Source organism: Oncorhynchus masou, chromosome 15 (assembly GCF_036934945.1).
Source record: "Oncorhynchus masou masou isolate Uvic2021 chromosome 15, UVic_Omas_1.1, whole genome shotgun sequence".
NCBI classification, from domain to species: domain Eukaryota; kingdom Metazoa; phylum Chordata; class Actinopteri; order Salmoniformes; family Salmonidae; genus Oncorhynchus; species Oncorhynchus masou.
In genome coordinates this window covers 15,483,988-15,511,292 of record NC_088226.1, presented here as the reverse complement: position 1 = coordinate 15,511,292, position 27,305 = coordinate 15,483,988, and the positions used below count along the sequence as shown (strand labels likewise).

Here is a 27,305-nt window from a genome sequence, read left to right as displayed (position 1 = left end):
CAAAGAGAAATAACAAAGAGAAATTATAGATACAACGTATCAGTGCTCATCGGCCATTGGACATAAACATTACACAACAAGTTGGAAATCACAAATTCAACAATGAGTAGTTTGGAAGGAATCAGTGGCTAACTGCTAGCATTGCAAAGCAATCATTAGCCTGCTATTCAGTGGAGTGGCTGTGTGGTCCCAAGTCTAAGATTATGGGTCTCTTTTCCTAGTTTAAAATTATAAACATTCAATATTGGCCATGCTGTCAATGAAGCATGATTTGTGCCGCACTCAAAACTGCAAAATCTGACTTTAGTGAGTTCAATACAACTGGGGACTCTGGGAAAACGAGCTACGACTGGGAAAATACGGTTTAAAATTTCATCCAATTTGGAATTGTAAATCGGGAACTCGGGCCTCTTTCAAGAACTTTTACCTGAAGATCACTGACGTCATCATGATACAACACCCCCCCCCCCACCCCGAGTTCCCAGTTGTCTTGAATGCACCATAAATCCAGAGAATGCCAGACTTTAATGATAAAGTTTGATGACAAATTTTTTTTTCAAGTGAGCACAGTACAAGGTGAGTCCAAAAATGTCTTGTATTCTTCTACATAAATTAAATATACCGGGGAGATATGTATACTGTAGCTAAGAAAGTAATAAGTGTGGTGAACATGTAGTCCATAACTGGTTTTTGAGAAATGTAATTAAATATTGTACGAGCTTTCATTGTCTGCTTATATGCCGTCTTTATTTATCCTACAGTTCTGACTTGGTGTACAGGGAGGGCACAGTAAGAACAGCCCATGTTCTGAATTCTGTCACTGTACATTACAAAAGTGCTGAACAAAGTTGACTACGTCCATCCTAGCTTGCTCATGTCTTAATTAAAATTAGGGTGGCCTCTAATCTGCTTGTCGTCCCCTTATGCATTTGTACATCTCAATTTTCAGTAGAAACCACATTTCTAAGCAAGTCAGCCATGAGCCATTTAAAACATTGTTAAATTTAAAGGCAGTAAATGAGGCCGAATGAACTGTGTCGCTACCAGACAAGGATCCGCTGATAGCCAGCTGTAGCAGTGGTATAGGAGCAATTAATGTATTGTATACATTCTGCCTGCGGCAATGCAATCCTGACCTGTTCACAGGAAGTGCTACCTGTCCCAGACCTATTATTTGACCATGCTCAACATTTATGAACATCTTGGCCATGATCTATTATAATCTCCACCCGGCACAGCCAGAAGAGGACTCAGCCTGGCCACCCCTCATAGCCTGGTTCCTCTCGGTTTCGGCCTTTCCTAGCCAACGTGCTTCAACACCTGCATTGCATGCTGTTTGGGGTTTTAGGCTGGGTTTCTGTACAGCACTTTGAGATATCAGTTGATGTACGAAGGGCTATATAAATACATTTGATTTATAGTGTTGTGGCTTTGCTGGCATCCCACATTTGTCTCACTGAGATTTACATGCTTAATTTACCACTGGTGTAGAGATGAAGAAACAGACTTTAACAGGGTGTAACAGTATAAATTGCATTAGACAATATTTGCCGCAAAACAAATTCCTTTATTAAGTGTACAAAACATGTGCAAAAATAGTGACTCATTGGAAGAAATACACAAGCATGGCTTTGCCCTAAGAGACCTACACATCAGTCATGAAAAGACAGTGAATACATACAACTTGACAGAAAGAGGGATGATCCCAGGCTGCAGTCACCTATACTACAGAATATTGCAAATTGTGGCCTTGGTTTCACAGCATTTGATAAGTACCAAGTAAGTGCCAGCTAATCAAACAAACTGCACATTCATCAGCATTCTCCCTTTGATTTCTGCTGCATCGTGCAAAAAGAGTTAATTAGGAATGGCCTCGATGAATGACATTCACAGTTCATCAAATCAAGCACACAGACACCCTTTTGGCCCAAGAGCTACTTATGAAATTTACCCAGCTCTTTCCTTCGTACTAAACACACACATAAAAATGCAAACACATGACAGGGCCGACTTACTAAATCACAGGAAATGACCGGTGTCACGAGAAATTACTGAAAGAGATGTGCAACTTTTTGCAAAGAAGCTAATCATGACTAGAACTACATCAGCTAAATTGAAAAACCTGGCATGCGATGAAAATACTATTTGAGCCACTCACACCAAACATGAAAACACATCTAAATGCTTAACACTGACATATGCGGAAGGGGTTGTATATAGTGTTAGACGTGAATTGAGTAGGGAAAAATCGTGGTCACAAACGGGGAGAAGCGGTACTAGGTACAGCAGTACTAGGTACAGCAGTACTACATCTGAGCCATGAAATCAGGCCTTGTCTACAGAAATCCTATCCAATTGCAACTATGGCACTAAAACGCATGACAAGACACTGAACAAGATGCTAAGCTTGACCTAAACTGTGGTTTAAAGGCCTCTGGGGTTGTGCAGCAAAGCAATAGAGAAAGGCACACAGCTTGTGGATTTGGAGTGGATATCCAATACGCCTCCCAAACCCCAAAAGTAGCACAAACACAAACCTCCCCACAGACAAATCAGAACACTAGTACGCCACTCATCCCGAGCCATCCATTACCACCACCTTCCCCCTCTCCTTTACAGTATGGTGCACTTTTGCTTCTTCTTCTTGTCCCCGTCTTTCTTGGTCGTGTCGGCCTTCTTGGGCCCGTAGAGGCTGGAGAAGCAGGCCTGGGCGGAGATGGGCTCCCTCAGACTGAGCAGCCACCTCCCCTTGCCGTAGTAGGCCAGGGAGCCGAGCTCCATCTCCTCCACCAGCTCTCCCTCCTGACCCTCTTGCTGCAGCGCTAGGATCTCCAGCAGGTCAAAGCCAGTCTGCTGTGGCTCAACCCCCTCAGCACAGCCCAGGGTGATGTGGGCACGGCTGCCTGCGGGCAGGGTGGCGGCAGCCGGGACTAGAGGGACTGCCTCCTTCTCAGCATCGGCAGGCCACAGGGTTAACTGATCCTCAGAGAGTGAAACCCGGGCACCAACAGTGCGAGGTGTGACGAAGAGGGCACTGAGGGACAGCTCGAACACAGAGCCATACAACTCTTTAACAATCTAGAAAAGAAAAAGCGGTCATTTCAAAATAGTCCCCTGAAAAGTCAAAATGCATTTAACCAACGCACAGGTCATCAGATTTTAAATTCATACAAGGCCAATTTGAGCTGTGTAGTAAATGGGTTAATAGGATGAGGTTGCATTTTACAAATATTTCCCATCACCAATATACACCAAACAAAAATATAAAAGCAACATGTCAAGTTAGCCCCATGTTTCAGGAGTTGAAATAAGAAATTATCCAGACGCACAAAAGGCTCATTTTGTGCACACATTTGTTTATATTATATCCCTGTTTGTGAGCATGTCTCCTTTACCAAGATAAATCCATCCACCTGACAGGTGTGGATTTCAAGAAGCTGATTAAACAGCATGATCATGACACAGGAGACAAAATGCCACTAATTTGCAGTTGTGTTACAACAATGCCACAGAATTTGAGGGAGCATGCAATTGGCATGTTGACTGCAGGAATGTCCACCAGAGCTGTTGCCAGAATTGAATGTTAATTTCTCTAGCATGAGCTGCCTCCAACATAATTTTAGAGAATTTGGCAGTACGTCCAACTGGCCTCACAACCGCTGACCATATGTAACTATGGCAGCCCAGGACCTCCACAACCAGCTTTTTCACCTGCGAGATTGTATGAGACCAGCCACCTGGACTGCTGATGAAACAGATTAGTATTTGTCTGTAACAAAACCATTTTATGTGGGAAAACATTCTGATCGGCTGGGCCCGGCTCCCAAGTGGGTGGCCCACCACTGCACCCCTGCCCAGTCATATGAAATCCATAGATTAGGGCTTAAAGAACTATATTTAAAATCGAGTGATTTCTTTATGAGCTGTAACTCGGTAAAATCATTGAAATTGTTGCGTTTTATTTTTGTTCAATATTCTTTCAGACTTACTGGTTTGTCTGCATATTCCTTGGCTCCCTCGGCCTTGCCATAGTCACAGAATTTGGTAGTACAATGAAGAGCTCCATTGGCTTGGAAATACTGCTCCAAGTCCACCTCTTTCTCAGCCTCAACAGTGACTGAAAAAAAACAAAGCACGCTCAGTTGTCACAGTCAAGCTCAAGAGACTAAAATCTGATTTAGATAAACAATATAATTGTGTGCGTCACAAGACAGTTGTGCTGAACTCACAGTCAGGCAAGTGCTTCTTGAAGGCCTCAAGTGTGTCCAAAGTCTTCAGGAAATCCATGGACATGCACTTGACCTTGTCCTGGATGCCAGGGAGAAGGAACCAGCCAAAGAAAAGGGGCAGGGACGTCTCCTCAAGAGGAACTTTCATGGCCTGGATCTGGGCCTCCTCTAGTCCCCGCAGAGTTCTCTTGGCCAACTGTGGCAAGTCTCTGCTCCACTCAGTGCGGGGCTCCAGAAACATGGCCACCAGCCGGTGCTGCTCTGCTACCTCCCCCAGACGGGCCAGCCGATCATGGGTATGGTTGGTGTCATCCACCACAATCACTTGAGCAGATGTTCCTACACTGCAGCAGGCTACCACAGCATCGTCAAAAGCCTTGTACCCATCTGCCGATGCTTCTGGACTTTCCGGTTTCACACCATGGTCATCAGCACAGCAGACAGTGCAGAGACCCTGGTAGCTATCTGCAATGGCACGTGCCAAGAGGCTCTTGCCGCTGCCGGGGAGGCCTCTGAGGATGATTAGAGTGCGAGAGGTGCGAAGGGTGGCTTTGGTCTGCTCATGCTCCAGGAAAGCGAAAGACAAAGTGCCAGGAGAAGGGACCTGCTCGACAACTTCTGCCTTCTGCTGCTCCACTGCATCACCTTCTGCCTGTTTCTCCGACTCAACTTTTACCATTTCAGCTTCTACCAGTTTCTTTTCCATCACAGTCTCAGCCGCTATGGGTTTCTCTGCTTCCACCATCTTCACAGTCTCAGCTTCTACGGGTTTCTCTGCTTCCACCATCTTCACAGTCTCAGCCGCTACTGGTTTCTCTGCTTCCACTTTCTTCACAGTCTCAGCTTCTACTGGTTTCTCTGCTTCCACCATCTTCACAGTCTCAGCCGCTACTGATTTCTTTGGCTCTGGATCCGGTACAATTTCAGCTTCGGTCGGTCTGTCTGCCTCCACTTCCTTTACAGTTTCAGGCTCTGCTGGCATCTCTGGCACCACCTCCAACACAATACCAGATTCTGCCTGCTTCTCAGATTCTTCAGGCCCTTTCTCTTCTGGTTCGAGCAGTTTCACGTCCTCAGATTCTGGCTGTGTGACAGGCTCGGGCGCTGCCTGCTCAGACAGTTTAACAGCCTCTGGGACGGGTTCTGCTATTTTCTCTGGCGCAGTTTCAATGTTATTCTCTGCTAGAGGCTCTGGTGTTCTCTCTGGCATTGGCTGCTTTTTAGGCTCTGCGGTCTGGATGTTTTCACGTTCTACGTACATTGCTGTAGCTGGCTCAGAGACCTCTGTTGAGCTCTCTAGTTCTGGTTGTTTTTCTGCTTTAGTCACAACTTCTGTAGAGGTCTCTGGAACCTTCTCAGGAGATACAACCATTTTCATTGGGGATTTTTCTGCTTTAGGCGCCGTCTCTTGCGTTTCTTCTGACGGTCCTGATTCTGTAACCACATCTTGCAAATGCTCCATTTCTTGCCTAGTCACTGGTGATTCTGCAGGATCTATTGGAGAGACGTGTTGTGACTGGGGGCAGTCTCCTGCTCCCGTCTCCTGTTGCTCTCGAGTCTCTGATGCGGTGTCCAACACCTGGTTCTGCTCAGCATCCATATCTGGGTTCCTCAATGGACCTAATGATAAACACTGGTTTAGACAAAAGATTTTCAACATGAAAATACATGCAATGATATGATACAAATGCAACTCATACAAATTCAATACGTAGGGAAAACAGGAAAAACATTTTTTTAACTGTACAGCATACAAACAATGCAATGGCGCTGGAATTCATTTAAACTTCAAGCTGTTAAAAAAAGACGAAATTTGACAACTATTCCCGTGTGCAAATATTTGGGATACCACACTTATCTTAGTGAGGGAGTCAACTGATATACTTTGGTATTTCTAATAAGCGTTATAGGGAGCAGCAGATTTATTTAATTACTGCACTGCAGCGGTTTCGCTGTGTCGCCCCTCGAGTCCTGCCGACTCAGAGCTCATCGTGGGCAAGGCCTCTGCCAGGTTTGACAAAGGCGTTGGGTGGTTGGCTTGGCTCTATCGACCTGATTAATAAATGGTTTAAGCACAGCTGGCATATTTGGAGTGGTGTGTGAGACGAGGATGTGTGTAATGTATGCCTTCATGTCTCAATTCTCAAAACATCCACATAACCGGCTGCATTATACGTGTAACGTTAGGTGGGGAAGACGTAACTGGGGAAGAAACAAACGTCAATTAGAATGCATGAACATTCATCCATAAAACCGATCAAATGTGCATCAAATTTAGTACGGAATTAGATTGATTAATGAAAAAGATTGATATAGGCTACGCAAAATTGGCGAATAGAAAGTAGAGGCGTGCTCAGCCTCCGACGACTAGGCCGGGGTGAGAAATGAACACCTGCGACTGATTAAACCAACCTTGTGTGGACAAGGGCTCGTATAGCCTCTTTAAAACGCACTTGAATAAAAATCGCAAGTAACACCAAGAAACGTACGCAGCAATGATAATTTTTGAGTAACAGACGGTCAGAAGCACAATGGACTATTGGTTGGTGAAATCAGACGACAAAAAAAATCATGGTCATCCAGTTACAGGCTAGAAAAGTTGCCCAAGAAACAAAAAACGACATTTGAATCAGCTCAAATGCCAATATTTATAGGAAGTCAATATTTAGTAAAAAACAGTCAAGATGAGAAATGTTTGAAGTGCAACGGTGTAAACGCGGCTACTATCAACTAACAATGAAATGGTGAAACGGGGAGTGGCTGCAATGCAATCACCACGCTACAGAAAACAAATTCAGCGTGGCAATGTCATGTCCAAATTTAGATGCCACATTTGAACAATAACGACAGCCTATTTCAAAGCAAAAGAAATTGTATGTCTGAAATGCGACTATTTCTGAAAATGTTGATCACGTCAGTCAAGTTCCAAGATCATACTATATGACAGCAGCTTCTAATCGGACGATTTAGGATAACTACCATATTGCTATGAATGGGACGAGATTACCGACGGAGGTTTCTTACCGTGCCTGTTGTGTCAGGAGTATGCCGCTGACTCTGCAATTTAAGCGTTTTCAAAGCTGGGAAGGAGTGGAGAGTAGGCGCTCCACGCAGAAATCTGCCCACAACACGCAGGAAACTACTGTCTCTTGAGCACGCGCAAGGCTTCGTGCTCTTGAGGGTGGGGTGCTTCCTATCGTTTGCGCGCCCCCGCTCTTATCAACGCGAACCGCCCAGCAATGACAATGTAGACCTGGCTCCTGGCTGAGAAGAAAATTAAATGAGTTTAGTTTAATTGAAATTCCACAAGCCATGGCAATAATGCCAGAAAGTCTGATAATTCATGGCATAAGTGACAACAATGAGTCATTTTATATTTTGGCAGTTAATGATTTTAGGTCCACTTCCCCAACACATACTCCTTGAAAAATAAAGCTCTGTATAAAAATGTTTCCAGAAACGCATGTTCCGTACAGGAAATTTGCTCAACAGTTTGGGGACTTTATGAGATTAGATGAGTCTGATCAATTTCTGATCTGATAACATGGCAGGATTTCTTAATACCCATATTAAGGAAACCAGCTACCAAGTGAATAACAGCATTGTCAGCATGCCAGTCTGAAACAATGATATCAGAGTGCAGAAGTAAAGGGAACTAGCCTTGTAATCAGATAGAAAAACACCACAGCGAAACGTGTGTGCAGTTCTAAAGAACTGTAAGATGACTTTTGACTGGGAGAATTGTGCCAGTCAGTACATGTCTGTTGTTTTTGTCTCCAATGGCCTGCTTATATGCACATTGGCACAGGCAATTAAACCCAAGTTACCCAACACCTGCAAACAGGCTCTGCTGAAAAATGTGCCAGATCAGCAAAAGTTCATGAGTTTCATAAGGCAATCGAAACACATCTTAACCATCTTCCTAACCTATATTTCTTTGTATAAAGCTTCTGGGCCATTCTCTCTCTCTCGGTCTCTCAGATAGTTTTAATTAGATTAACAATACCATGTGTGCCAAGTGCCAACGACTCAACAAACAGTAATTGCTTTCTGGATCATTAGTCGGTGGCACGTTACACTGCAAACAAAAATGACTCCAAAACACTCGGCAAGGCATAACAAAACGCTTTATTAATGAGACACTACAAAACATTACATTGGAAACGTGCATTCATTGCAATACTACAGGAAACACATAAATGAAAAGGAAGACTTCAAAATTATACTATACATAGCTGTAATGATTGAATCCCTGTGTCAATGAATAATAGATTTTCAAAGTAATACATCATAGGATAATTTGATTTTGTTCCCACCCAAGTGAAGTCCTTTCCTCAGCTGTATCTCCTAAGTTGATTCTGTAAGGGGTATGTACATTTTGTATGTGTGCAATGTTTCTATTTCTAAATACGTAAATCAAAAAATCTATTAAAAGTATGCAAAAAAAACTCAAGTGGAGGTCAGAGAAGCATGTTTAAAAGACCATTTTTATTACATTGTCTTTGAACATCTGTCTGTGGCTCCTCTTCAGTCATCTTCTAATGAGCGCTCATAAACGTTGCCTTGCCTCACGGAGAGCCTAAATAAGGGCATAAAATATTGTATCAGTGAACCATTGTGATTTGACAAAAGTAAAGAAGTGACTTGAATTGACAAGGATGGTCAGGTAACCTTCTGGATGGCATCCCTAGCAGGGTCATCCTGGAGAACCTTAGCCCTGTCCAAAGCTCTTTCAAAGTGGGCAACACCGGATTTAAAGTTGCCAAGCTTCACTGGCAGGGGACACATAAGGAAATGACTGTTAGGACCAGTTTAATGCTATGACCAAGATCAAGTAGACCAAGACTAATCACAGTCTCCGTGAAATCAACAGCAGTGTTCAAAGTTTCTATGAAATCAACACTCGAGTCCAAAGTTTCTATGAAATCAACGCTCGTGTCCAAAGTTTCTATGAAATCAACACTCGTGTCCAAAGTTTCTATGAAATCAACACTCGTGTCCAAAGTTTCTATGAAATCATCACTCGAGTCCAAAGTTTCTATGAAATCAATGCTCGTGTCCCCAGGTTGTAATTCAAAAGAATCAGCTTTGATCAGAATTGTACGGACATTTTGCCATTCAATCCCAGAAAGTCAAGGGAAAGGGGATACCTAGTCAGTTGCACAACTGAATGTATTCAACTGAAATGTGTCTTCCACATTTAACCCAACCCTTCTGAATCAGAGAGGTGCGGGGGGCTGCCTTAATCGATGTCCACGGCATCGACGCCAGGGGAGCAGTTGTGGGGGTTTACTGCCTTGCTCAAGGGCAAAACGGCAGATTTTTCCACCATGCTGGTTCGGGATTCGAAACAACACTGTACCAACACTCTATCCTCTAGGCTACCTGCCGCCCCTCAATGGAACCACAGTACATAAAAAAATACATTTTATTAATTTGATCAAGCTCAGACATGAGATAATGCTATTTTCTTTAAGAGTCTGTAAAGATTAACATAAAATACATGCCAGGGAGCCATTGCTATACACATCACAACTTATCAACGACTCAAACAAGGGAAGGGTTCCTCCACACTTCTACCTGCACTTACTCTCGGACTGTGCTACCAACACACAGGCGTTCAGTTGCCACTTCTCATCAGCGATTTCATCGGCCACAGCGAGTGAGCGAACGCCGTAGTCCCGGGCCTCGGTGTGACGCTTCAGCTCCAGGTAGCAGCGGCCTATCTCATGGAACAGCCAGGTCCTCTCCAAACCGCCACTGGCCAGGGGGATCTTTTCCTCCCAGCTGAGAATGGAGAAGCAAATACACAAACACCGTGAATAGAACGACACAGTGAATCCATACATTAGGAGTCCTTTGTATTAAAGAAAACTATTTGCTTCATCACACAATCAAAACATATAAAAACACAGATGTGATGCCATATACTTTGAGTTTCCACTTACGCATTGATAGCCTGTGGGAACTTTCCTATTCTGGCGTACACTCGGCCAACATTATCAAGTGCCCTTGACTTTGCCTCTGGGAGTTTGCTGTTGGACAACAAAGAAAGTGAAAGAACACCGTTCAAAAAATAAGATGCAGTGTGTGAAAAGCACTTGATTTGAAATGTGGGTTGTTAGACAATCATATACTCTCCCCTACGTATTTATTACGTATTTTAGCTCTATACTCCAGCATTTTGGACTCAAATGTTTTATATGAGGAGACAGTACAGAATGTCACCTTTTATTTGAGATTATTTTCATACATATCTGTTTTACCTTTTAGATATGAATGCACTTTATGTATCTAGTCCCCCCATTTGAAGGTGTCAAGTATTTGGACAAATTCACTTAGTGTATTAAATGGAGTCAAAAATTGAGTATTTGGTCCCATATTCCTAGCATGCAATGACAACATCAAGCTTGTAACTCTACAAACTTGCTGGATGCATTTGCTGTTTGTTTTCATTGTGTTTTGGATTATGTTGTGCCCAAAATAAATGAATGGTAAATAATGTATTGTTGATAACAACAACGTTTCTGAACACTTCTACATTAATGTGGACGCTATCATGATTAAGGATAATCATGAATAATGATGAGTGAGAAAGATGTACAAAGATCATGCCCCCAATACATGCTAACCTCTCAACATAAGAGGGGAAGTTAGCATTTGATCTCCAAAATCCTGCCGTATAGAGCCAAATTAAACGTTTTAGCCTCACTATCAAAATAAACGCGTAGTTGAGTGGACCTTTCAGACTGAAATTAAGTGTCCACTCCACAGCACTCACCATTGTCTGGCGAGGTCCAAGTCCTTCAGATGGTTGTCTAGGGCTCTGTCCATTTTCCCCAGGTCAATCAGGGAATTTCCAATGCAGCTGTGAAGGTTCCCCAGCACCTCTTTCTTATTGGGAACCACCTCCTCTGACCAGCATTGAACTGACTTCAGGACCTCCCGAGCTTTCTTCAGGCTGCTCTCTGCATTGCCTGCAGTCAAAGCTTAGAGGGGGGGAACATCTGTTTACTATTGACCAGGATGTATTGCTAAGCATCAAACTAACATATTCACCATATTCATCCTTGGGTCTGTTCTGTCTTACCTGCATCAATCTCTTCCAGGCTCTTGAGTACAAAACGAGTGGGATCAGAGGGAGGGTTCTGCCGGGTCTTGTTCCACTTCTGTTGCATGAGCTTGCGGTCTCTCTCCCGTGCGTAGATGGGCTTCTGCTGGCGCCAGAACTCAGTGCGTGTGTCCAGATAGGTGATGCAGTTGAGGATGAGGTCCTGCAGTCTCTCCCCATCCCGCATCTTACCTTTCACCAAGTCTGGAGGCCATTTATGACTTGGACTTTAATGGAATATTTGCCCTTTACCACACACTGGGCTCTGTAATTCATGCTGATAATAATGATTGTGTAAGGGAAATCAAAAGACATGTAGAGGAAAATTCTCCAGATAGGGTACGTGATAAAAGAGCATCTTCCCAAGTGTGACAGTGTATTGATTGTGTACTGAAACTCAAAGGAAAGAGTGAAAATACAAGAACATGCTAAGTAAAAGATTTTTGGCTGCGCAACCTTCATCTTTCAGTAGCTTCTCTAGGTACTCCTTATCGCTGTAGAGCTCTCCCAGAAGCTGCTTGGCTGTCTTCTCACTCTTAGGCGTCTTCTGGTTCTGCTGCCTCATCTCCCTTCTCAGGGGGTGAATCAGCCCCTTCGGTCGTCCCTTCTTCACCTGCCAATCAACCCCACGCACAGAATTCATCATGAGGATGACATACATGTCGAGGTGGGAGGAATTATGAAAAAGATGCAGCTTATCGTCTCAAGGCTTTACCATTGACTCACCTCATCGGCCTTGTGGAAGAAGGACAGGTCGCCCTTGTTTTCCAGTTTCACAGATGAGGGGCCTGAGGTGGTAGAAAGGTAAGATATTTAGAAAACCAGATGGAAAACTTACAGAAACGGCATTAATGAGAACAATGAGGTACTCAATCTGTTGGTCTTTTACAAAAATATTTTTTGACCCAGTACTTACTGCCCACAGAGTTGTCGATAGCCTCTTGGGCCTTCTGGATTCCCAGTCTAAATTCCTGCAGCTCTGACCTCAGTTTGTGCCCCCTGTGGTAAAACACCAGGGCAAACTCAAAGTCTCCCATGGTGTATAAAGCTTCTGCTTTCTGATACAAACCCTGGGAAATGAGGAATACAAATAAATCAATGAATTTTGCTTGGGAAATAATGACTAAACAGAAACAACAGTGTGCCCTAGTGGTCATTGAAAATAAAAAAGCTTTGAAATTCAGTACAGTAGCTGGCCAACAGGGGGATCTGTCCCGTTCCAAACAAAACAGACAATAAAAAGCTTCCCTGAATAACACTGGCAGAGAGACAATATAATGACAGCTACACAATAATGCCAAAGGCTGAAAATAGAACAGGGCTGAATAATGATGCCCAATGTTTAAATTGCACCTTGAAGAATTCTTTGTCCTCCTTGAGAGAGGCCTCTGCATCCCTCAATGCATTACCAGAATCTCCCATCTTTACATAACATTTGGATCTGGCAACCAGACAATTTTTGTCATCTGGCTGAAGAATCAATGCCTGAAAGAAATGTATGAACTGTCATTAGCTACAAATACAAACTTGACATACATGTAGTGTAGACTTGAGTAGCAAAAAAGCCACCAGCCACCGACTGAGGAGACAGCCCAAACGACTTGGCAACCAGCACATGCGTTTTCGATTGACAGCTGAGTAACAGAAGAAATTGTCTAAATGCATATACACAGAGATTGCATTCAACCACAGCAAATTGATTATATGGTTATAGCTAAATATAGCTAGCTATAAGTGGCTAAATGTTTATTGTTTAGCTATCATTAGAGCTACCCCACAGATATCATCTTTCCTACTAGTCCCTTCCTGGACACCCAAGATTTAGCATTACAAAAATCATGTCATCTAAGGTCATGATGTTTTGACTGCAGTCAACTGCAAGTTTCTTCTCATAACTTCATCCATCTCTTGCATTGTGGGAGGCTCTATTGCCAACCAATCATTCGTTTTTTTTTTTTTACATGACCAAAGACATGACTGAAACAGGAACCAACTGTGCCGTGATGTGAATGTGATGTTTGAGGCGCTCTCTCACTAATTGATTGTACAATGTACACACGTATGATTTCCGTTTGTGCTTAGGAGACATGTTTTTTTCAACATTATAATGAAAGCATTTTATAAACAATGGCAACACTGCCATGTTGATCTGAGCCTTGCTGTTGGAAAACCACATTAGTGTCCGACTTTTGGCTGTGTGAGATATATCTCCCCAGTCGGTTGCTTTAGCCTTACCACTCAAACACGCCCACTCTTTTTCACCATTTCTCCCAGTGGGCGGTGCTATACATCATGGTGGGCGTGGGTTTTCAAAGTGCAAAGACTATCCGATGAGCGTCCACGTTCAACCGAGAACCCTCCACCTGGGACCTCTTTCGTACATTTCAGCCAGACTTGACCCTCGGGACCCAAGGGGTGCACGTATTGGTTTTTGCCCTTGCACTACACAGCTGATTCAAATAATCAACTCATCATCAAGCTTTCATTATTTGAATCAGCTATGTAGTGCTTGGGCAAAAAACAAAATGTGCAACCCTCGGGTTTACAATTGCACTTTCATATCAGTATATCATTTCGCTGTATTTGAACTAACGATAGCTAGCTACCAGTGGAGGCTGGTGGGAGGAGCTATAGGAGAATGGCCTCATTGTAATGGCTGGAATGGAATAAATGAAACGGTATCAAACATATGGAAACCACGTTTGACTCTGTTCCACTTATTCCAATCCAGCCATTACTCAGAGACTGTCCTCCTATAGCTCCTTCCACCAGCCTCCACTGCTAGCTACCAAGTGGGTGGACCAGTTTTCCCAAATGTGAACAGTGTGTAAATTAACGTCAAGTTTTGCTTGCTAGCCAAACAACAACGTCAATGCCACTATCAAGACAATATACTATGAAATATATGAAAATGATCATGACTAGATTTAATTTCACTACGATTGGTAGGTCAACATGCAATAATACCTGTATACTGTCTCTCACTGATATTAATAATTTGCATTGCTGGTTTCATTAAAAACAGTTAATCTGATGGATTTTGGATGTCCTTGGTCTTTTTTTTACATGAGGCCAACAGCCTATTATCCTGGAGGCATACTTACACACCCTGTCTCATTACTTTGCGTGAATGATATCTCTCAACTTTAAACCAGGGTCAGCATTATGGGCTGGCCTTAGGGGGCCTGGCCGCCCTACCATACCGCCTTGCCCATCCAAATAAAAAAATGTAAATGGGGGAGGATGGCCGCGAGGTGTAATGGTGGTGGGGCAAGCGAAGCATGGCAAATAATTTGGACGAAGGGGCGAGAGGTCGGAAATGGCAGCGAGTAGTGTGGACGAAATGGACGAAAAAGTTGGTGAAGCAACAGCTGCGCAGGAATGCAAACAATATGGGTGTCAATTCTAGTGGTATGGAGTGGGAGGATGAGAGTCAAGGACGGGAATGGCATTTAGTAGAAAAACATAGGAAGAAGAGAGATCATGAAAAGCATAAAGAGGGCCAAGGTAGGAAGCAAGATTAATGATGTGTTGGAGTGGAAAGTGGTGATACGGTTTGATGAGACCACAGGGCCTCACTTACACCCTATCCGACTAACTAATGCCGTAGAGAAAGAGGTAGGTGAAGTGAAATTAGCTTGGTTCATCGGAAATTGTATATTGTAAATATTATGTGGTAGCCAGGCTCAGCAAGAGAAGATTCTGAATATGGAAAACCTTAATGGGAAGAAGATTAAAAGCCATGTCCCTAGTGATTATGCTAGATTGAGGGGAGTCATCACTGGGGTCCCAATATCTACGTCAACAGATGAAATTAAAGAAAATGCAAAGGGAGGCAGAGTGATTTAGGCCTTAAGGTTGATCAGTAGGAAAGAGGCTTATCAGTGATGCTGAGGTTTGACAAAGTCTGTCTGGGAAAAGTACAGATAGCTTAAATGTTAGAGAATTTGTCCCATATGCACTGTGGTGTTTTAAATGCCAAATACTAGGACATGTAGCTGCTCAGTGTAAAGGAAAGAAAAGATGTGCCAAGTGTGGAGGGGAACATGATTACGGTGAATGTGGAAGCAATGTGAAGGTTAAGTGCTGTAATTGTGGGGGTGAACACAGCACAGAATTTGCTGGATGCCAGGTACAGAGAGAGGCTAAAAAGGCTCATCAGTCATGATGTATCATATGCAGAGGCCGTAAAACAGATTGGTAGAACTACAGTGAGGACAGATAGAGCTTACATGGATGCACCTGTAGTAAGTGGACCTATCTAAATAATTTAGTTGACTTCTTAGATTTTATTAGAGATATTGGGGGTAACAGATGTTACTGTTGAAATGGTTGTTGACATGCTGAACAATCCTAAAGGTGGAGTGTTTCAACAGGATATAGATCAAGTTTAATGGGGTTGAGGTGTGGTAAAAATTAGGGATTTATGTTTTTTAATTTTATGTTCATGGTAGTACAGAATAGGGACAGATCATGATTGATCGTACATTCCAGCACAGTTAGTGCACTTTAAACGTTTGTTTGCGGACCATCATCATATCATATCGAAGAAGTGTAATGGCGACTTTTTCAGAGTTTCTTGAGTCGACGCTACATGGCGGAAAATTCAAGATACCGCGCACTACACGTCTTGGGACAAGAACTTTGATTTGCTATGCTCTCCAGAGCTGAGGGCTGTAGAAATGAGTGATAACTGGGGTGGTGTTAAATGTTGAGAACCAACTGAAAATGAAGATTCCCGGTGTCTGTGACGCCTGCCGTTTGTTGTGACGCAGACCCGGTGGAGAGCGTAGTGAAACAGAGAAGATACTGTTTGTCATGCTGAGTTTTGATGCAGAGTCTTTGCCAGACAATATCGAGTTAGGAGGTGTCAGATATCCAGTGGGAGCTTTGGTCCCGACCCCTAGTTTTGTAACAGCTGCTGTACAGTAACCTAATAAACATCTGCATTTTGAAACAGTCTTTTTTTAAATCGAATTATAATATATTTTATTAACAAAAACACAAAGATGTTGATGAAAAAGTACTGTAGATGCTGTTTTTCATTTTTTTAGAATACTGGGCTTACAGTAGTAATGGATGTGAGTTACAGTTCACACCTCGATGAGAAATTAAATTGGACAATAGCTAGCCGAAACGCTCATGACAGCTAATTGGTGCTGGAAACTAATTTGAATGATTGTATAGAAACACACACGCCACATAACAAACAGTGACCTTATAACAAAATAATATATATCGTAAACTGCCTCAATGGCACCCTATCAAATAGAAATGAGTTTATAAGTTTATAAAAAATAGTTTGCTGCCCATTAGAAAGAAAAAAAGGCGACTAATTTATTCTAGATAATCGTTCATTCAGTTAAACCCATAAAACTGTCGACAACGTGGGCATATTTTGTAGTCTTACTGTAGGTCCGCAGTATTTCTTTCAGGCTGGAGTAGATGTGCTCAAAAATGCCCTATGTTGGTCTGACTGAGCATTAACAGCAACAATGACTGACAGTAAAATACTATGATTTCACACACTTTAAAAGTTGCCTTACCATACCGCACTGCAGCACAATGCAACTACTAAATTAGGACCCACTTCACATTATATACGCAGCAGTGCCGGTTTGTGCCGTTGAAGATTATTGAGGATTTTGTTTTATGACCATGGCCTTATTTCTATTACAGCATATTGGATGACTCTCATTCATATTCCCATTCATCCAGCTCAATGTAACATCAATAGGTGTAGGCTACTACATGTTACTCAAATTTGCCAAATACCAATCAAGAGATTGCTACAACCTATAGCCTAGAAATGAAAGTTTATATTGTAGGTGCACAGGTCGAGAGACAAATTGGAATAATCAAGGTTACAGAGACACATTCAATACCGCCTTGCACACTCTTGCCTGCATCTGGGGTGTAATCTTTAGTCCAAACAGTTGCAAAACGTTTCAAGAGTTTCTATTGGACAAATTCAGGTAGGTCCCGCCCCATTTCGTTCTGTTTAAGAAACTTTTTGCCAAAGAATCGGCAGAATGAATAGACCCCTGATCACCCACAGTTCAATTTCATAGCAGCCACACAGAGCATTATCACTTTGCTTGTTGTAAAATTCCTTCTCGCATCTACAAGCTTTCCTTCTTTCACTTTTTCCCTTCACTTGTGGACTTCAGTACACAACACAACAGCTGTCTGTGACTAGGCACAAAAACCTCTCCATGCCAAACCTTCACACCATAACCCCTAACCGCTACACAACCTACATCGTCACCACTTTAAGGTTATAGTAAAACAAAACAAAATAGAACCAACGCATTGGTACACCCACAATCCAATCCCAAGTGTACAATCATGCATCACAGTGTACAGCAAGTCGTTTAGCAGTTAAACCGGTGGGTCCCGGTGTCAATACATTTCTAAAACCAAAAGCTTACATTGACTTGGAAGAGTTGCAGTGTTGGATAGCCTTAGCCAGCTAGCTAACATAAAAAGCATTCCTCTCTGTTTGAGTCAGGATATTTGGGTAGGCTAAATTAGCTGCATTAGCCAAGTGAAAGATAGACTAAGAAGAAAAAAAATACAACGAAATATAGCTAGCTCGCTCTCTCTATCTATGCTGCTTCAACTATTGCCTTTCTTTCTGAGTCAACTACTCACTACACTTTATGCACTGCAGTGCTAGCTAACTGTAGCTTATGCTTTCTGTACTAAATCAATTATCGGATCCTTTGATTAGATGTAAAAGTTGTTAGTTCATACTGCAAGAGCTCTGATAGGTTGGAGGATGTACTCCAGGTGTAGTCATAACTACTGCGAAAGTCTATGGAATGGGGTGAGAACCACGAGCCTCCTAGGTTTGGAATTATTTAAGTTTTGAATTACCCAACGAAAACGTGCAACTGCGACTCACACGGGCCATTGTTCATTTGAAAACAATATGGCCCTTTATAATGTCCACTTATGTACATATGCTGTATATAGCATCTTAAAAAAACAAAATAGATAAATCATTTGTCCAGCCTTTGCTGCTACGTTTGCAGATGTGCATAATATGTTGCGAACCTAATCAAAAAGTATTTAACAACTCCAAATAACAATAACTTAGCTATAGGTTGTAAAATGTAAACTTAAAACATGTTTTTCATTGAATGAAACATACATTTTATGGGTGAACACCTTATAGTTTCATTGCATTGACATTCCCAGCATTAGTTAAGTCTGTTTTTGTTCAAAATATTAAGTTATTGAAACTGAAACAGTGCATCCCGAATGAATGGCAGCAGCAAACATAGTACCAGGCCAGCTGTGATTTACAACCTGATAGCAAAATGTTTTGGACTACCAAGAAATGTATTGGTGAATTATATTAATCATGCATTGAACTGCATCCATCTATTCTCCCAACAATGCCTTACTTTACTTCATGGAAATTTGAGTCAAATAGAACCAATTTTAAAACCTCTTATAAAGTTGGTTTTGAAGCATAAACTGGGAATTTGATGTTTTACTGATATGATTGCCCATTTGTTTCATATCTGCAAAGTAGTTCAAATGCTGTCAGTTCCACTTTAAATACTTAAAAATCAATTAATTCTACAGTATTTGGTTCTCTGAGCTTAACACCATTAAGCACAAAGTAAAGAAAACTGTGACCTGTAAAAAAAAAAAAATATGTGCCAGAAATACATTTGTGCCTCTTTTTCCAAGAAGAACCGTAGTGATTGGATCAGATGTTATCAGAGAATAAAGAGTTGATAGCCTAAACATTGTGGCCATTCGGGTATCTCTGGTGGTTTAGCCATCGATCAAAGTTTTGTTTACAATTTTGTGTAAGAAATATTATAGAAATGTGAATACTGAATGTGTTATGATGAGAAGGAATTCAAGGAAACAGCCAACAGACCTAGAAACTTATTTCAATACATTTTATTTGCAATGTCCAGCAATGAAATATGGTATGAAACAACAGATTTACATCAGTGTGTTTTCTTTTATCTTTCAGTATGTTTATATATTGTCATCTTTACAGTACAACCAATAAATATATAAAGCACTTCCTAAATAGCACTGAGCCATAAAAATGCATTAACATTTTCTTTTTAAAATAATTTTACCCCTTTTTCTCCCCAATTTCATGGTATCCAATTGTTTTAGTAGCTACTATCTTGTCTCATCGCTACAACTCCCGTACGGGCTCAGTAGAGATGAAGGTTGAAAGTCATGCGTCCTCCGATACACAACCCAACCAAGCCGCACTGCTTCTTAACACAGCGCCATCCAACCCAGAAGCAAAACGCACCAATGTGTCGGAGGAAACACTGTGCACCTGGCAACCTTGGTTAGCGCACACTGTGCCCGGCCAGCCACAGGAGTCGCTGGTGCGCGATGAGACAAGGATTTCCCTACCGGCCAAACCCTCCCTAGCTAGGCCAATTGTGCGTCGCCCAACGGACCTCCAGGTCACGGCCGGTTACGACAGAGCCTGGGCGCGAACCCGGTCTCTGGTGGCGCAGCTGGCGCTGCAGTACATCGCCCTTGCCCACTGCGCCACCCGGGAGGCTATGCATTAACATTTTAACCAGTAGAAATAAGTACAAGTACAAAGTATTTCCTGAATAGCAAATTGTATTCAGTGATACTTATACATTTTGAAAAGTCCTTTATACAAGGCCCTCACTTTAGTCAATCTCTTCAATGGTTGGGCCTTGGGAGCTGACACCAGAGCTGGTCCGTGCCTGATCTCCACAGCAACCTGTGGGCATCCCTCCCTGCTGGTATAGCTTGGTAATGATAGGCTGGCATACTTTCTCCAGCTCCTTTAACTGATGCTCATACTCCTCTTTGTCGCCTAGCTGGTTGTTCTCCAACCAGGAAATGGTCTGGTCACACCTGTCCATCACTTTCTTTTTGTCCTCCTCGCTGATCTTGCCTTTCATGTTGTCGTCCTCCACGCTGCTCTTCATATTGAAGGCGTATGACTCCAGGGAGTTCTTGGCTGCCATCTTCTCCCTCTGTGCGTCATCCTCAGCTTTGTATTTGTCAGCGTCCTGCACCATCCTCTCAATATCCTCTTTGCTGAGCCGGCCCTTGTCGTTGGTGATGGTGATCTTGTTCTCTTTGCCCGTGCTCTTGTCCACCGCTGCTACGTTCAGAATGCCGTTGGCGTCGATGTCAAAGGTCACCTCGATCTGAGGGACTCCTCGTGGGGAAGGGGGGATCCCAGAGAGCTCAAACTTCCCCAGGAGGTTGTTGTCCTTGGTCATGGCTCTCTCTCCCTCGTAGACCTGGATCATGACCCCGGGCTGGTTGTCGGAGTAAGTGGTGAAGGTCTGGGTCTGTTTGGATGGGATGGTGGTGTTGCGTTTGATCAAGGCGGTCATGACACCTCCGGCGGTTTCGATGCCCAGGGACAGGGGAGCCACATCCAGCAGCAGCAGGTCCTGGACGTTCTCAGACTTGTCACCAGATAAGATGGCCGCCTGGATGGCAGCGCCGTAGGCCACCGCCTCGTCTGGGTTGATGCTCTTGTTTAGCTCTCGGCCGTTGAAAAAGTCCTGCAGGAGCTTCTGGACCTTGGGGATCCGGGTGGAGCCTCCGACCAGGACAACGTCGTGGATTTGGGCCTTGTCCATCTTGGCATCCCTGAGGGCTTTCTCCACAGGCTCCAGTGTTCCCCTGAAGAGGTCAGAACACATCTCCTCAAAACGAGCCCTGGTGATGGCGGTGTAGAAGTCGATGCCCTCAAAGAGGGAGTCAATCTCAATGCTGGCCTGGGAGCTGGAGGACAGTGTTCTCTTGGCCCTCTCGCAGGCTGTCCTCAGTCTCCTCAGAGCCCGCTTGTTCTGGCTGATGTCCTTCTTGTGTTTCCTCTTGAACTCCTCCACAAAGTGACTGACCAGGCGGTTATCAAAGTCCTCCCCGCCCAGGTGAGTGTCTCCAGCTGTGGCCTTCACCTCAAAAATCCCATCCTCGATGGTCAGGATGGACACGTCGAAGGTGCCCCCACCCAGGTCAAAAATCAGGACGTTGCGTTCCCTGGACTTGCCTTTGTCCATGCCGTAAGCGATGGCTGCCGCCGTGGGCTCGTTGATGATCCTCAGCACATTCAGCCCAGCGATCACTCCAGCGTCCTTAGTGGCCTGTCTCTGTGAATCGTTGAAGTAGGCAGGGACTGTGATGACTGCATTGGACACCTTCTGGCCCAGGTAAGCCTCAGCGATCTCCCTCATCTTCACCAGGACCATGGAGGAGATCTCCTCAGGGTTGAAGGATTTGTTCTCACCTTTGTAATCGACCTGAACTTTAGGCTTTCCTCCGTCGCTGACCACCTTGAAGGGCCAGTGCTTCATGTCAGCTTGCACGACCTGATCGTTGAACTTTCGGCCAATCAGGCGTTTGGCGTCGAAAACGGTGTTGTTGGGGTTCATGGCCACCTGGTTCTTTGCTGCGTCTCCGATGAGTCTCTCAGTGTCTGTGAAGGCCACATAGCTGGGCGTGGTCCTGTTGCCCTGGTCGTTGGCGATGATCTCCACTTTGCCATGCTGGAACACCCCCACACAGGAGTAGGTGGTGCCCAGGTCAATGCCGATAGACGGGCCTTTAGCTGATGACATCTTGATGGTTTGGAGTTAGTTGCCTATAAAATAATAAAATATTTTAGAAATTGATATTATTCTACGAAAACCTAGGTGCAAGTAATGTCAATCTCAACCAACAGAGATGTTATCCTAAATATACTTGAATAACAACCAGACCTGGGTTCAAATACATGCGTTCTTAAGTATTTGTAATTCTTATTTTCTGTGTATTTTAATATTTTCAGATAATCTGGTCACTTCTATTTAAAGTATTTTCTAATAATTTCATATAAATACAATTTGAAACTATTTTCAAATACATTTCAAATACACCTAGGAACAAACAATTCTGGGTTCAAATGCATGGAATATTTTATTTTTTTTAATTTTAAAATACACTTGTCTGTGTATTTGAGTATTTTCAAATACATGCCAATACTTTCCAAATATATTTCCAAACACATTCCAATATTCAACTATTTATATTTCAAAATGTACTGGTATCTGAAAGTCATTGAAAAACAATAATACGCATTTGAACCCAGGTCTGATAACAACACTGTTGTCAATGTTTGTGTTATATATTAGTGTTATACACTAATACTGGCCAGGCACATATTCAGTGGAGTTGAACAAAGACAATGGCAGACACAATCATTTCTGCTAATCTATTACAGAGAAACTCTTCTCACAACAGGCCTACATTTTTTTCTATGAACACTCCTGAATAATATTGTATTATCTTCACAGAATTAGAGCAGATTTTCTTAAAAACGAAGAAATAACTAATTATAATATGCTACAAAAAAAAAAAAAAATTAGGCCTAGTCTGTCCAATGAAATAACATAATCAATGGATGAATATTATATCTTTATAATATTATTTCTTTATTAGTTAGCCGATTTAGCTATAACATTATGCCAGAATATTTGGTTATGTCGACACAACCAACATAGCTTCATTTTCTATTTCTATCAAGTTTATAACTGTCACGGCCATTATGAAAATAGGGTACTGAATTAATCTCTTTACTTACAGTTTATGAATGTAGAGGTCTTTCGAACGTGACTCTTCTCTTTTCTTGCTTTCTTTTCCCTTTAGTATTCTCGTTGGGTCGATGATTGAATCTGAATGTACTTCACCAGAATATATACCATCCCCATTGCCTAAAAAAAAAATAACTTATGATTTCTAGACATTTCTCGAACGCTCTGACTACATTGCCCAATGAGAGCGCAGCATTCCTGCGCAATGACGCACCTGCGAGGCGCATGCATTGCACGCGCAGGAAAAGAAAGTTCTCGTCTTTCCAGAGCTTTCGAGAGGCGCGGAGACCTGTCTAGAACGCACACACACAGCACACAAATAATGAAACCATTATTTGTCTTGATTAAAATAATCAAAACAGTTAATGATTCAAATTTCAACACAAATGGAATAGCATGCGGTTCAACCTTATTCAGTCGACGTTTCAGTCTATCGGTTACACTGCAGCTCCTCAACAGTTTACGAGATGTCAGTCTATACTTTTTGTTTCACTAATGAATAATAGATATGTATTGTAAGACAGTTGAGTGCCTATAGGCATACAAGCAACTCACCACAAGTTAATGTGCCTCCAGGGAAGATCCTTTTTTTGTATTAAAGCCAGAGTATAAGATATCCAGTATTAATTTTTAAATGAAAGACAAATGAAACACACCGGCTAATCCTTCTCTATTCTATTCAATGCTATTCTGTTCTATACCATTCTAGTCTAGCCTATTCCTTACTGATGGCCCATTAGTTCACATTTGCTTACCACAAACAAGATATCCCCATGATATCCCCATTATGGGGATATCTTGCTTATGCTAAGCAAATGTGAACTGCTTGTGACATTCTCCTGTGAATTTTAATTACAAAAAACACAAATGGTAGCGAAAGTATTTGCTAATACAGTTGGAAAGTATTCAGACCCTTTGACTTTTTCCACATTTTGTCACGTTACAGCCTTATAAAATGGATTAAATTATATTTTTTAATCAATCAACACACAATACCTCATAATGACAAAGCGAAAACAGGTTTTTAGAAATTGACCCATATTTATTAAAAATAAAAAACAGAAAAACATTATTTACATAACAATTCAGACCCAGATACTTGAGCTCAGAAATTGAGCTCAGGTTCATCCTGTTTCCATTGATCATCCTTGAGATGTTTCTACAACTTGATTGGAGTCCAACTGTGGTAAATTCAATCGATTCGACATGGTTTGGAAAGGCACACACCTTTTTCTATAAGGTCCCACAGTTGACAGTGCATGTCAGAAAAAAAACAAGCCAAGAGGTCAAAGGAATTGTCCTTAGAGCTCAGAGACAGGATTGTGTCGAGGCACAGATCTGGGGAAGGGTAGCAAAAAATGTCTGCAGCATTGAAGGTTCCCTAGAACACAGTGGCCTCCATCATTCTTAAAGGGAAGAAGTTTGGAACCACCAAGACTCTTCCTAGAGCTGGCCGCCTGGCCAAACTGAGCAATCGGGGGAGAAGAGCCTTTGTCAAGGAGGTGACAAGAACTATTGGTCACTCTGACAGAGCTCCAGAGTGGCAATGGGAGAACCTTCCTTAAGGACAACAATCTCTGCAGCATTCCACCAAACAGACCTTTATGGTAGAGTGGCAAGATGGAAGCCACTCCTCAGTATAAGGCACATTACAGCCTGCTTGGAGTTTGCCAAAAGGCACCTAATGGACTCTCAGACCATGAGAAACAAGATTGTCTGGTCTGATGAAACCAAGATTGTACTCTTTTGCCTGAATGCCAAGCGTCTCGTCTGGATCGAGGGAAAGACGAACGGAGCAAAGTACAGAGATGAAAACCTGCTCCAGAGCGCTCAGGACCTCAGACTGGGGTGACGGTTCACTTTCCAACAGGTCAACGACCCTAAGTACAAGGCCAAGACAGCGCAGGAGTGGCTTCGGGACAAGTATCTGAATGTCCTTGAGTGGCCCAGCCAGAGCCCGGACTTTAACCCAATCAAACATTTCTGGAAAGACTTGAAAATAGCTTTGCAGTGATGCTCCCCATCCAACCTGACAGAGCTTTATAAATTTGCTTAAATTTCAAAAAACTGTTTTTGCTTTGTTATTATGGGGTACTGTGTGTAGATTGATGAGGGGAAAAAAAACAATTTAATCAATTTTAGAATAAGGCTGTAACGTAACAAAATGTGGAAAAAGTCAAGGGGTCTGAATACTTTCCGAATGCACTGTATTGTAAACATAATTCCCATGTAGCAGTAGCTAGTTGTATTTATAAATACATCAATATGAGACGTATTTATTGCTCACAAAATTCACAGACGGTAGTGATTGCAACCTTTCAAAAATATTTTCGGTGCCAAGCTAAATTTCTTCAGCCTCCTGTGGTTGAAGAGGCGCTGTTGTGCCTTCTTCAGCCTCCTGTGGTTGAAGAGGCGCTGTTGTGCCTTCTTCACCACACTGTCTTTGTGTGGGTGGACCATTTCAGTCTGTCAGTGATGTGTACGCCGAGGAACTCCACCTTCTCCACTGCGGTCCCGTCGATGTGGATCGGGGGTGCTCCTTCTGCAGTTTCCTGAAGTTCACGATCAGCTCCTTTGTTTTGTAGATGTTGAGTGAGAGGTTATTTTCCAGCACCACACCCCCAGGGCCCTAACCTCCTCCCTTTAGGCTGTCTCATCATTGTTGGTAATCAGGCTGTTATGTCATCTGCAAACTTGATGATTGGAGGCGTGCGTGGCCACGCAGTCATGGGTGAAGGGTAGCCTAGTGGTTAGAGCGTTGGACTAGTAACCGCAAGGTTGTGAGTTCAAACCCCTGAGCTGCCAAGGTACAAATCTGTCGTTCTGCCCCTGAACAGGCAGTTAACCCACTGTTCCCAGGCTGTCATTGAAAATAAGAATGTGTTCTTAACTGACTTGCCTGGTTAAATAAAGGTAAAAAAAAAAAAAAAAAAACTGAGAACCCAACTGGCTGTATGGACAGTGTATCCCGAGAGAGCCATGTTTCCGTGAAACAGGGTACGTTACAATCCCTGATGTCTCTTTGGAAGGAAATCCTCGCCCTGAGCTCATCAACTTTGTTATCCAAAGACTGAACATTAGCGAGTAATATACTCGTAAGCAGTGGGTGGTGTGGACACCTCCTGAGTTGGACTAGAAGTCCACTCGTTATACCTCTTTTCCGCCGGTGGTGTTTTGGATCAGCCTCTGGAATCAGTTAAATTGCCCTGGAGGGTACGAACAAAGGATCCGATTCGGGTAAGTCATATTGCTGGTCGTAATGCTGGTGAGTTACCACCGCTCTCATCTCCAAAAGCTCTTCCCGGCTGTATGTAATAACACAAAAAAAATCTGGGCTAATAATGCAAGAAATAACACGTTAAAAAAAACTGCCAAGGGGCTCGAAGCACGGCTGGCCTTTTTTTTATGAATTTCATTTTGTTGTGGCTAATGTTAGCTAGGTTAGGGTTACGGTTATAATTAGCTAAAATGTTCAAGTTGTCCATGATGAGGTTTGAACATGCAACCATTGGGTTCCTAGACGTTCCCGTTATAAGCCTATCCACCATCCCTTAAGTAACCTTACCAAACCTAAAATCAAATTTGAGTGTCACGGATTTACGTTTACTATGTTACGTCTAGACTATGAGAACAGGCAAATGTGTGCAGCCCTCTTTGGCGAAGTTGTAAATAGTAGTCGGATGCGATCACGTGCTTTGAACTCGTTGAGAAACGCTGATTGGCTAATGACCAACAACCTGCATAAACCATATACTAAAAGTACAGCGATCATGCTTGGAAAAACATTATATGGTTTAACAACCATATTAATACATTTCTTTTATAAATGACTTGTAGCATTCAACTGCCGAAAATGTCCTTAATTAGGTGACGTGAGAGCCGGAGCGCAGGCTGATTGACGAGGTTCCCACTAGTAAAATTGTGTTAGCTACCAGTTGGAGGGGTGTTCCAAGTGATTTTTTTTCTAGTCGTATGTGGTAAATTCACATTTAGCACTTGGTTACGAAAGAAGCAAAACAATAGTCCTCACTGTATCTATTCCTGCTTCCACCCTCTTCCCACTTCTGCCAATCCTCTCTCCAACTAACGTTAGCTAGCTAACTTTATTAGCTACTGTAGCTGCTAGTTAACAACACACAGAGTAAAGTTAAAGCCATACCGTTGAGTAGCTTTCAATGGCTTTGACATACTCTCCTTTCTGGTACAACTGGTCCCCCTCGGCCATGTAAGTAGAAAATGTGCTTTTGGGTCCTTGGTCTCCTTCATTGTCAGACATGTTTGCAACGGTGGTATCCTAGCAACCAACATAAGTCTCTCGATGGGTCATTCTATGTCGTCACTAGT

The 27,305-nt window shown here is 42.7% G+C and overlaps 3 protein-coding genes across 6 annotated transcripts; all 3 read right to left on the bottom strand.

The window, feature by feature from the left end:
• Positions 1-1,546: 1,546 nt before the first annotated feature.
• LOC135555728 (2',3'-cyclic-nucleotide 3'-phosphodiesterase-like) lies at positions 1,547-7,411 on the bottom strand. Of its 2 annotated transcripts, none has more exons than XM_064988419.1 (4): positions 7,254-7,411; positions 4,230-5,862; positions 3,990-4,117; positions 1,547-3,078 (listed from the first exon to the last, which is right to left on the bottom strand). In XM_064988419.1, the coding sequence occupies exons 2-4, from the start codon at positions 5,827-5,829 to the stop codon at positions 2,614-2,616; spliced, it is 2,193 nt and encodes a 730-aa protein (XP_064844491.1). In that variant the 5' UTR covers positions 5,830-5,862; positions 7,254-7,411; the 3' UTR covers positions 1,547-2,613. The 2 variants fall into 2 exon arrangements, with proteins under 2 accessions (XP_064844491.1, XP_064844490.1); XM_064988418.1 differs by having other exon boundaries at positions 4,230-5,849.
• Positions 7,412-8,338: 927 nt separating this feature from the next.
• odad4 (outer dynein arm docking complex subunit 4) lies at positions 8,339-27,258 on the bottom strand. Of its 3 annotated transcripts, none has more exons than XM_064987375.1 (11): positions 27,121-27,258; positions 12,694-12,825; positions 12,257-12,410; positions 12,067-12,128; positions 11,797-11,953; positions 11,320-11,544; positions 11,011-11,218; positions 10,178-10,264; positions 9,820-10,016; positions 8,901-9,001; positions 8,339-8,808 (listed from the first exon to the last, which is right to left on the bottom strand). In XM_064987375.1, the coding sequence occupies exons 1-11, from the start codon at positions 27,235-27,237 to the stop codon at positions 8,779-8,781; spliced, it is 1,470 nt and encodes a 489-aa protein (XP_064843447.1). In that variant the 5' UTR covers positions 27,238-27,258; the 3' UTR covers positions 8,339-8,778. The 3 variants fall into 3 exon arrangements, with proteins under 3 accessions (XP_064843447.1, XP_064843448.1, XP_064843449.1); XM_064987376.1 differs by having other exon boundaries at positions 12,067-12,114; positions 12,333-12,410; XM_064987377.1 differs by lacking the exon at positions 8,901-9,001.
• LOC135555727 (heat shock 70 kDa protein-like) lies at positions 19,249-23,145 on the bottom strand. The gene is made up of 2 exons (XM_064988416.1): positions 22,952-23,145; positions 19,249-21,973 (listed from the first exon to the last, which is right to left on the bottom strand). Exon 2 carries the CDS (start codon positions 21,948-21,950, stop codon positions 20,016-20,018), a length of 1,935 nt encoding a protein of 644 aa, XP_064844488.1. The 5' UTR covers positions 21,951-21,973; positions 22,952-23,145; the 3' UTR covers positions 19,249-20,015.
• Positions 27,259-27,305: the final 47 nt, after the last annotated feature.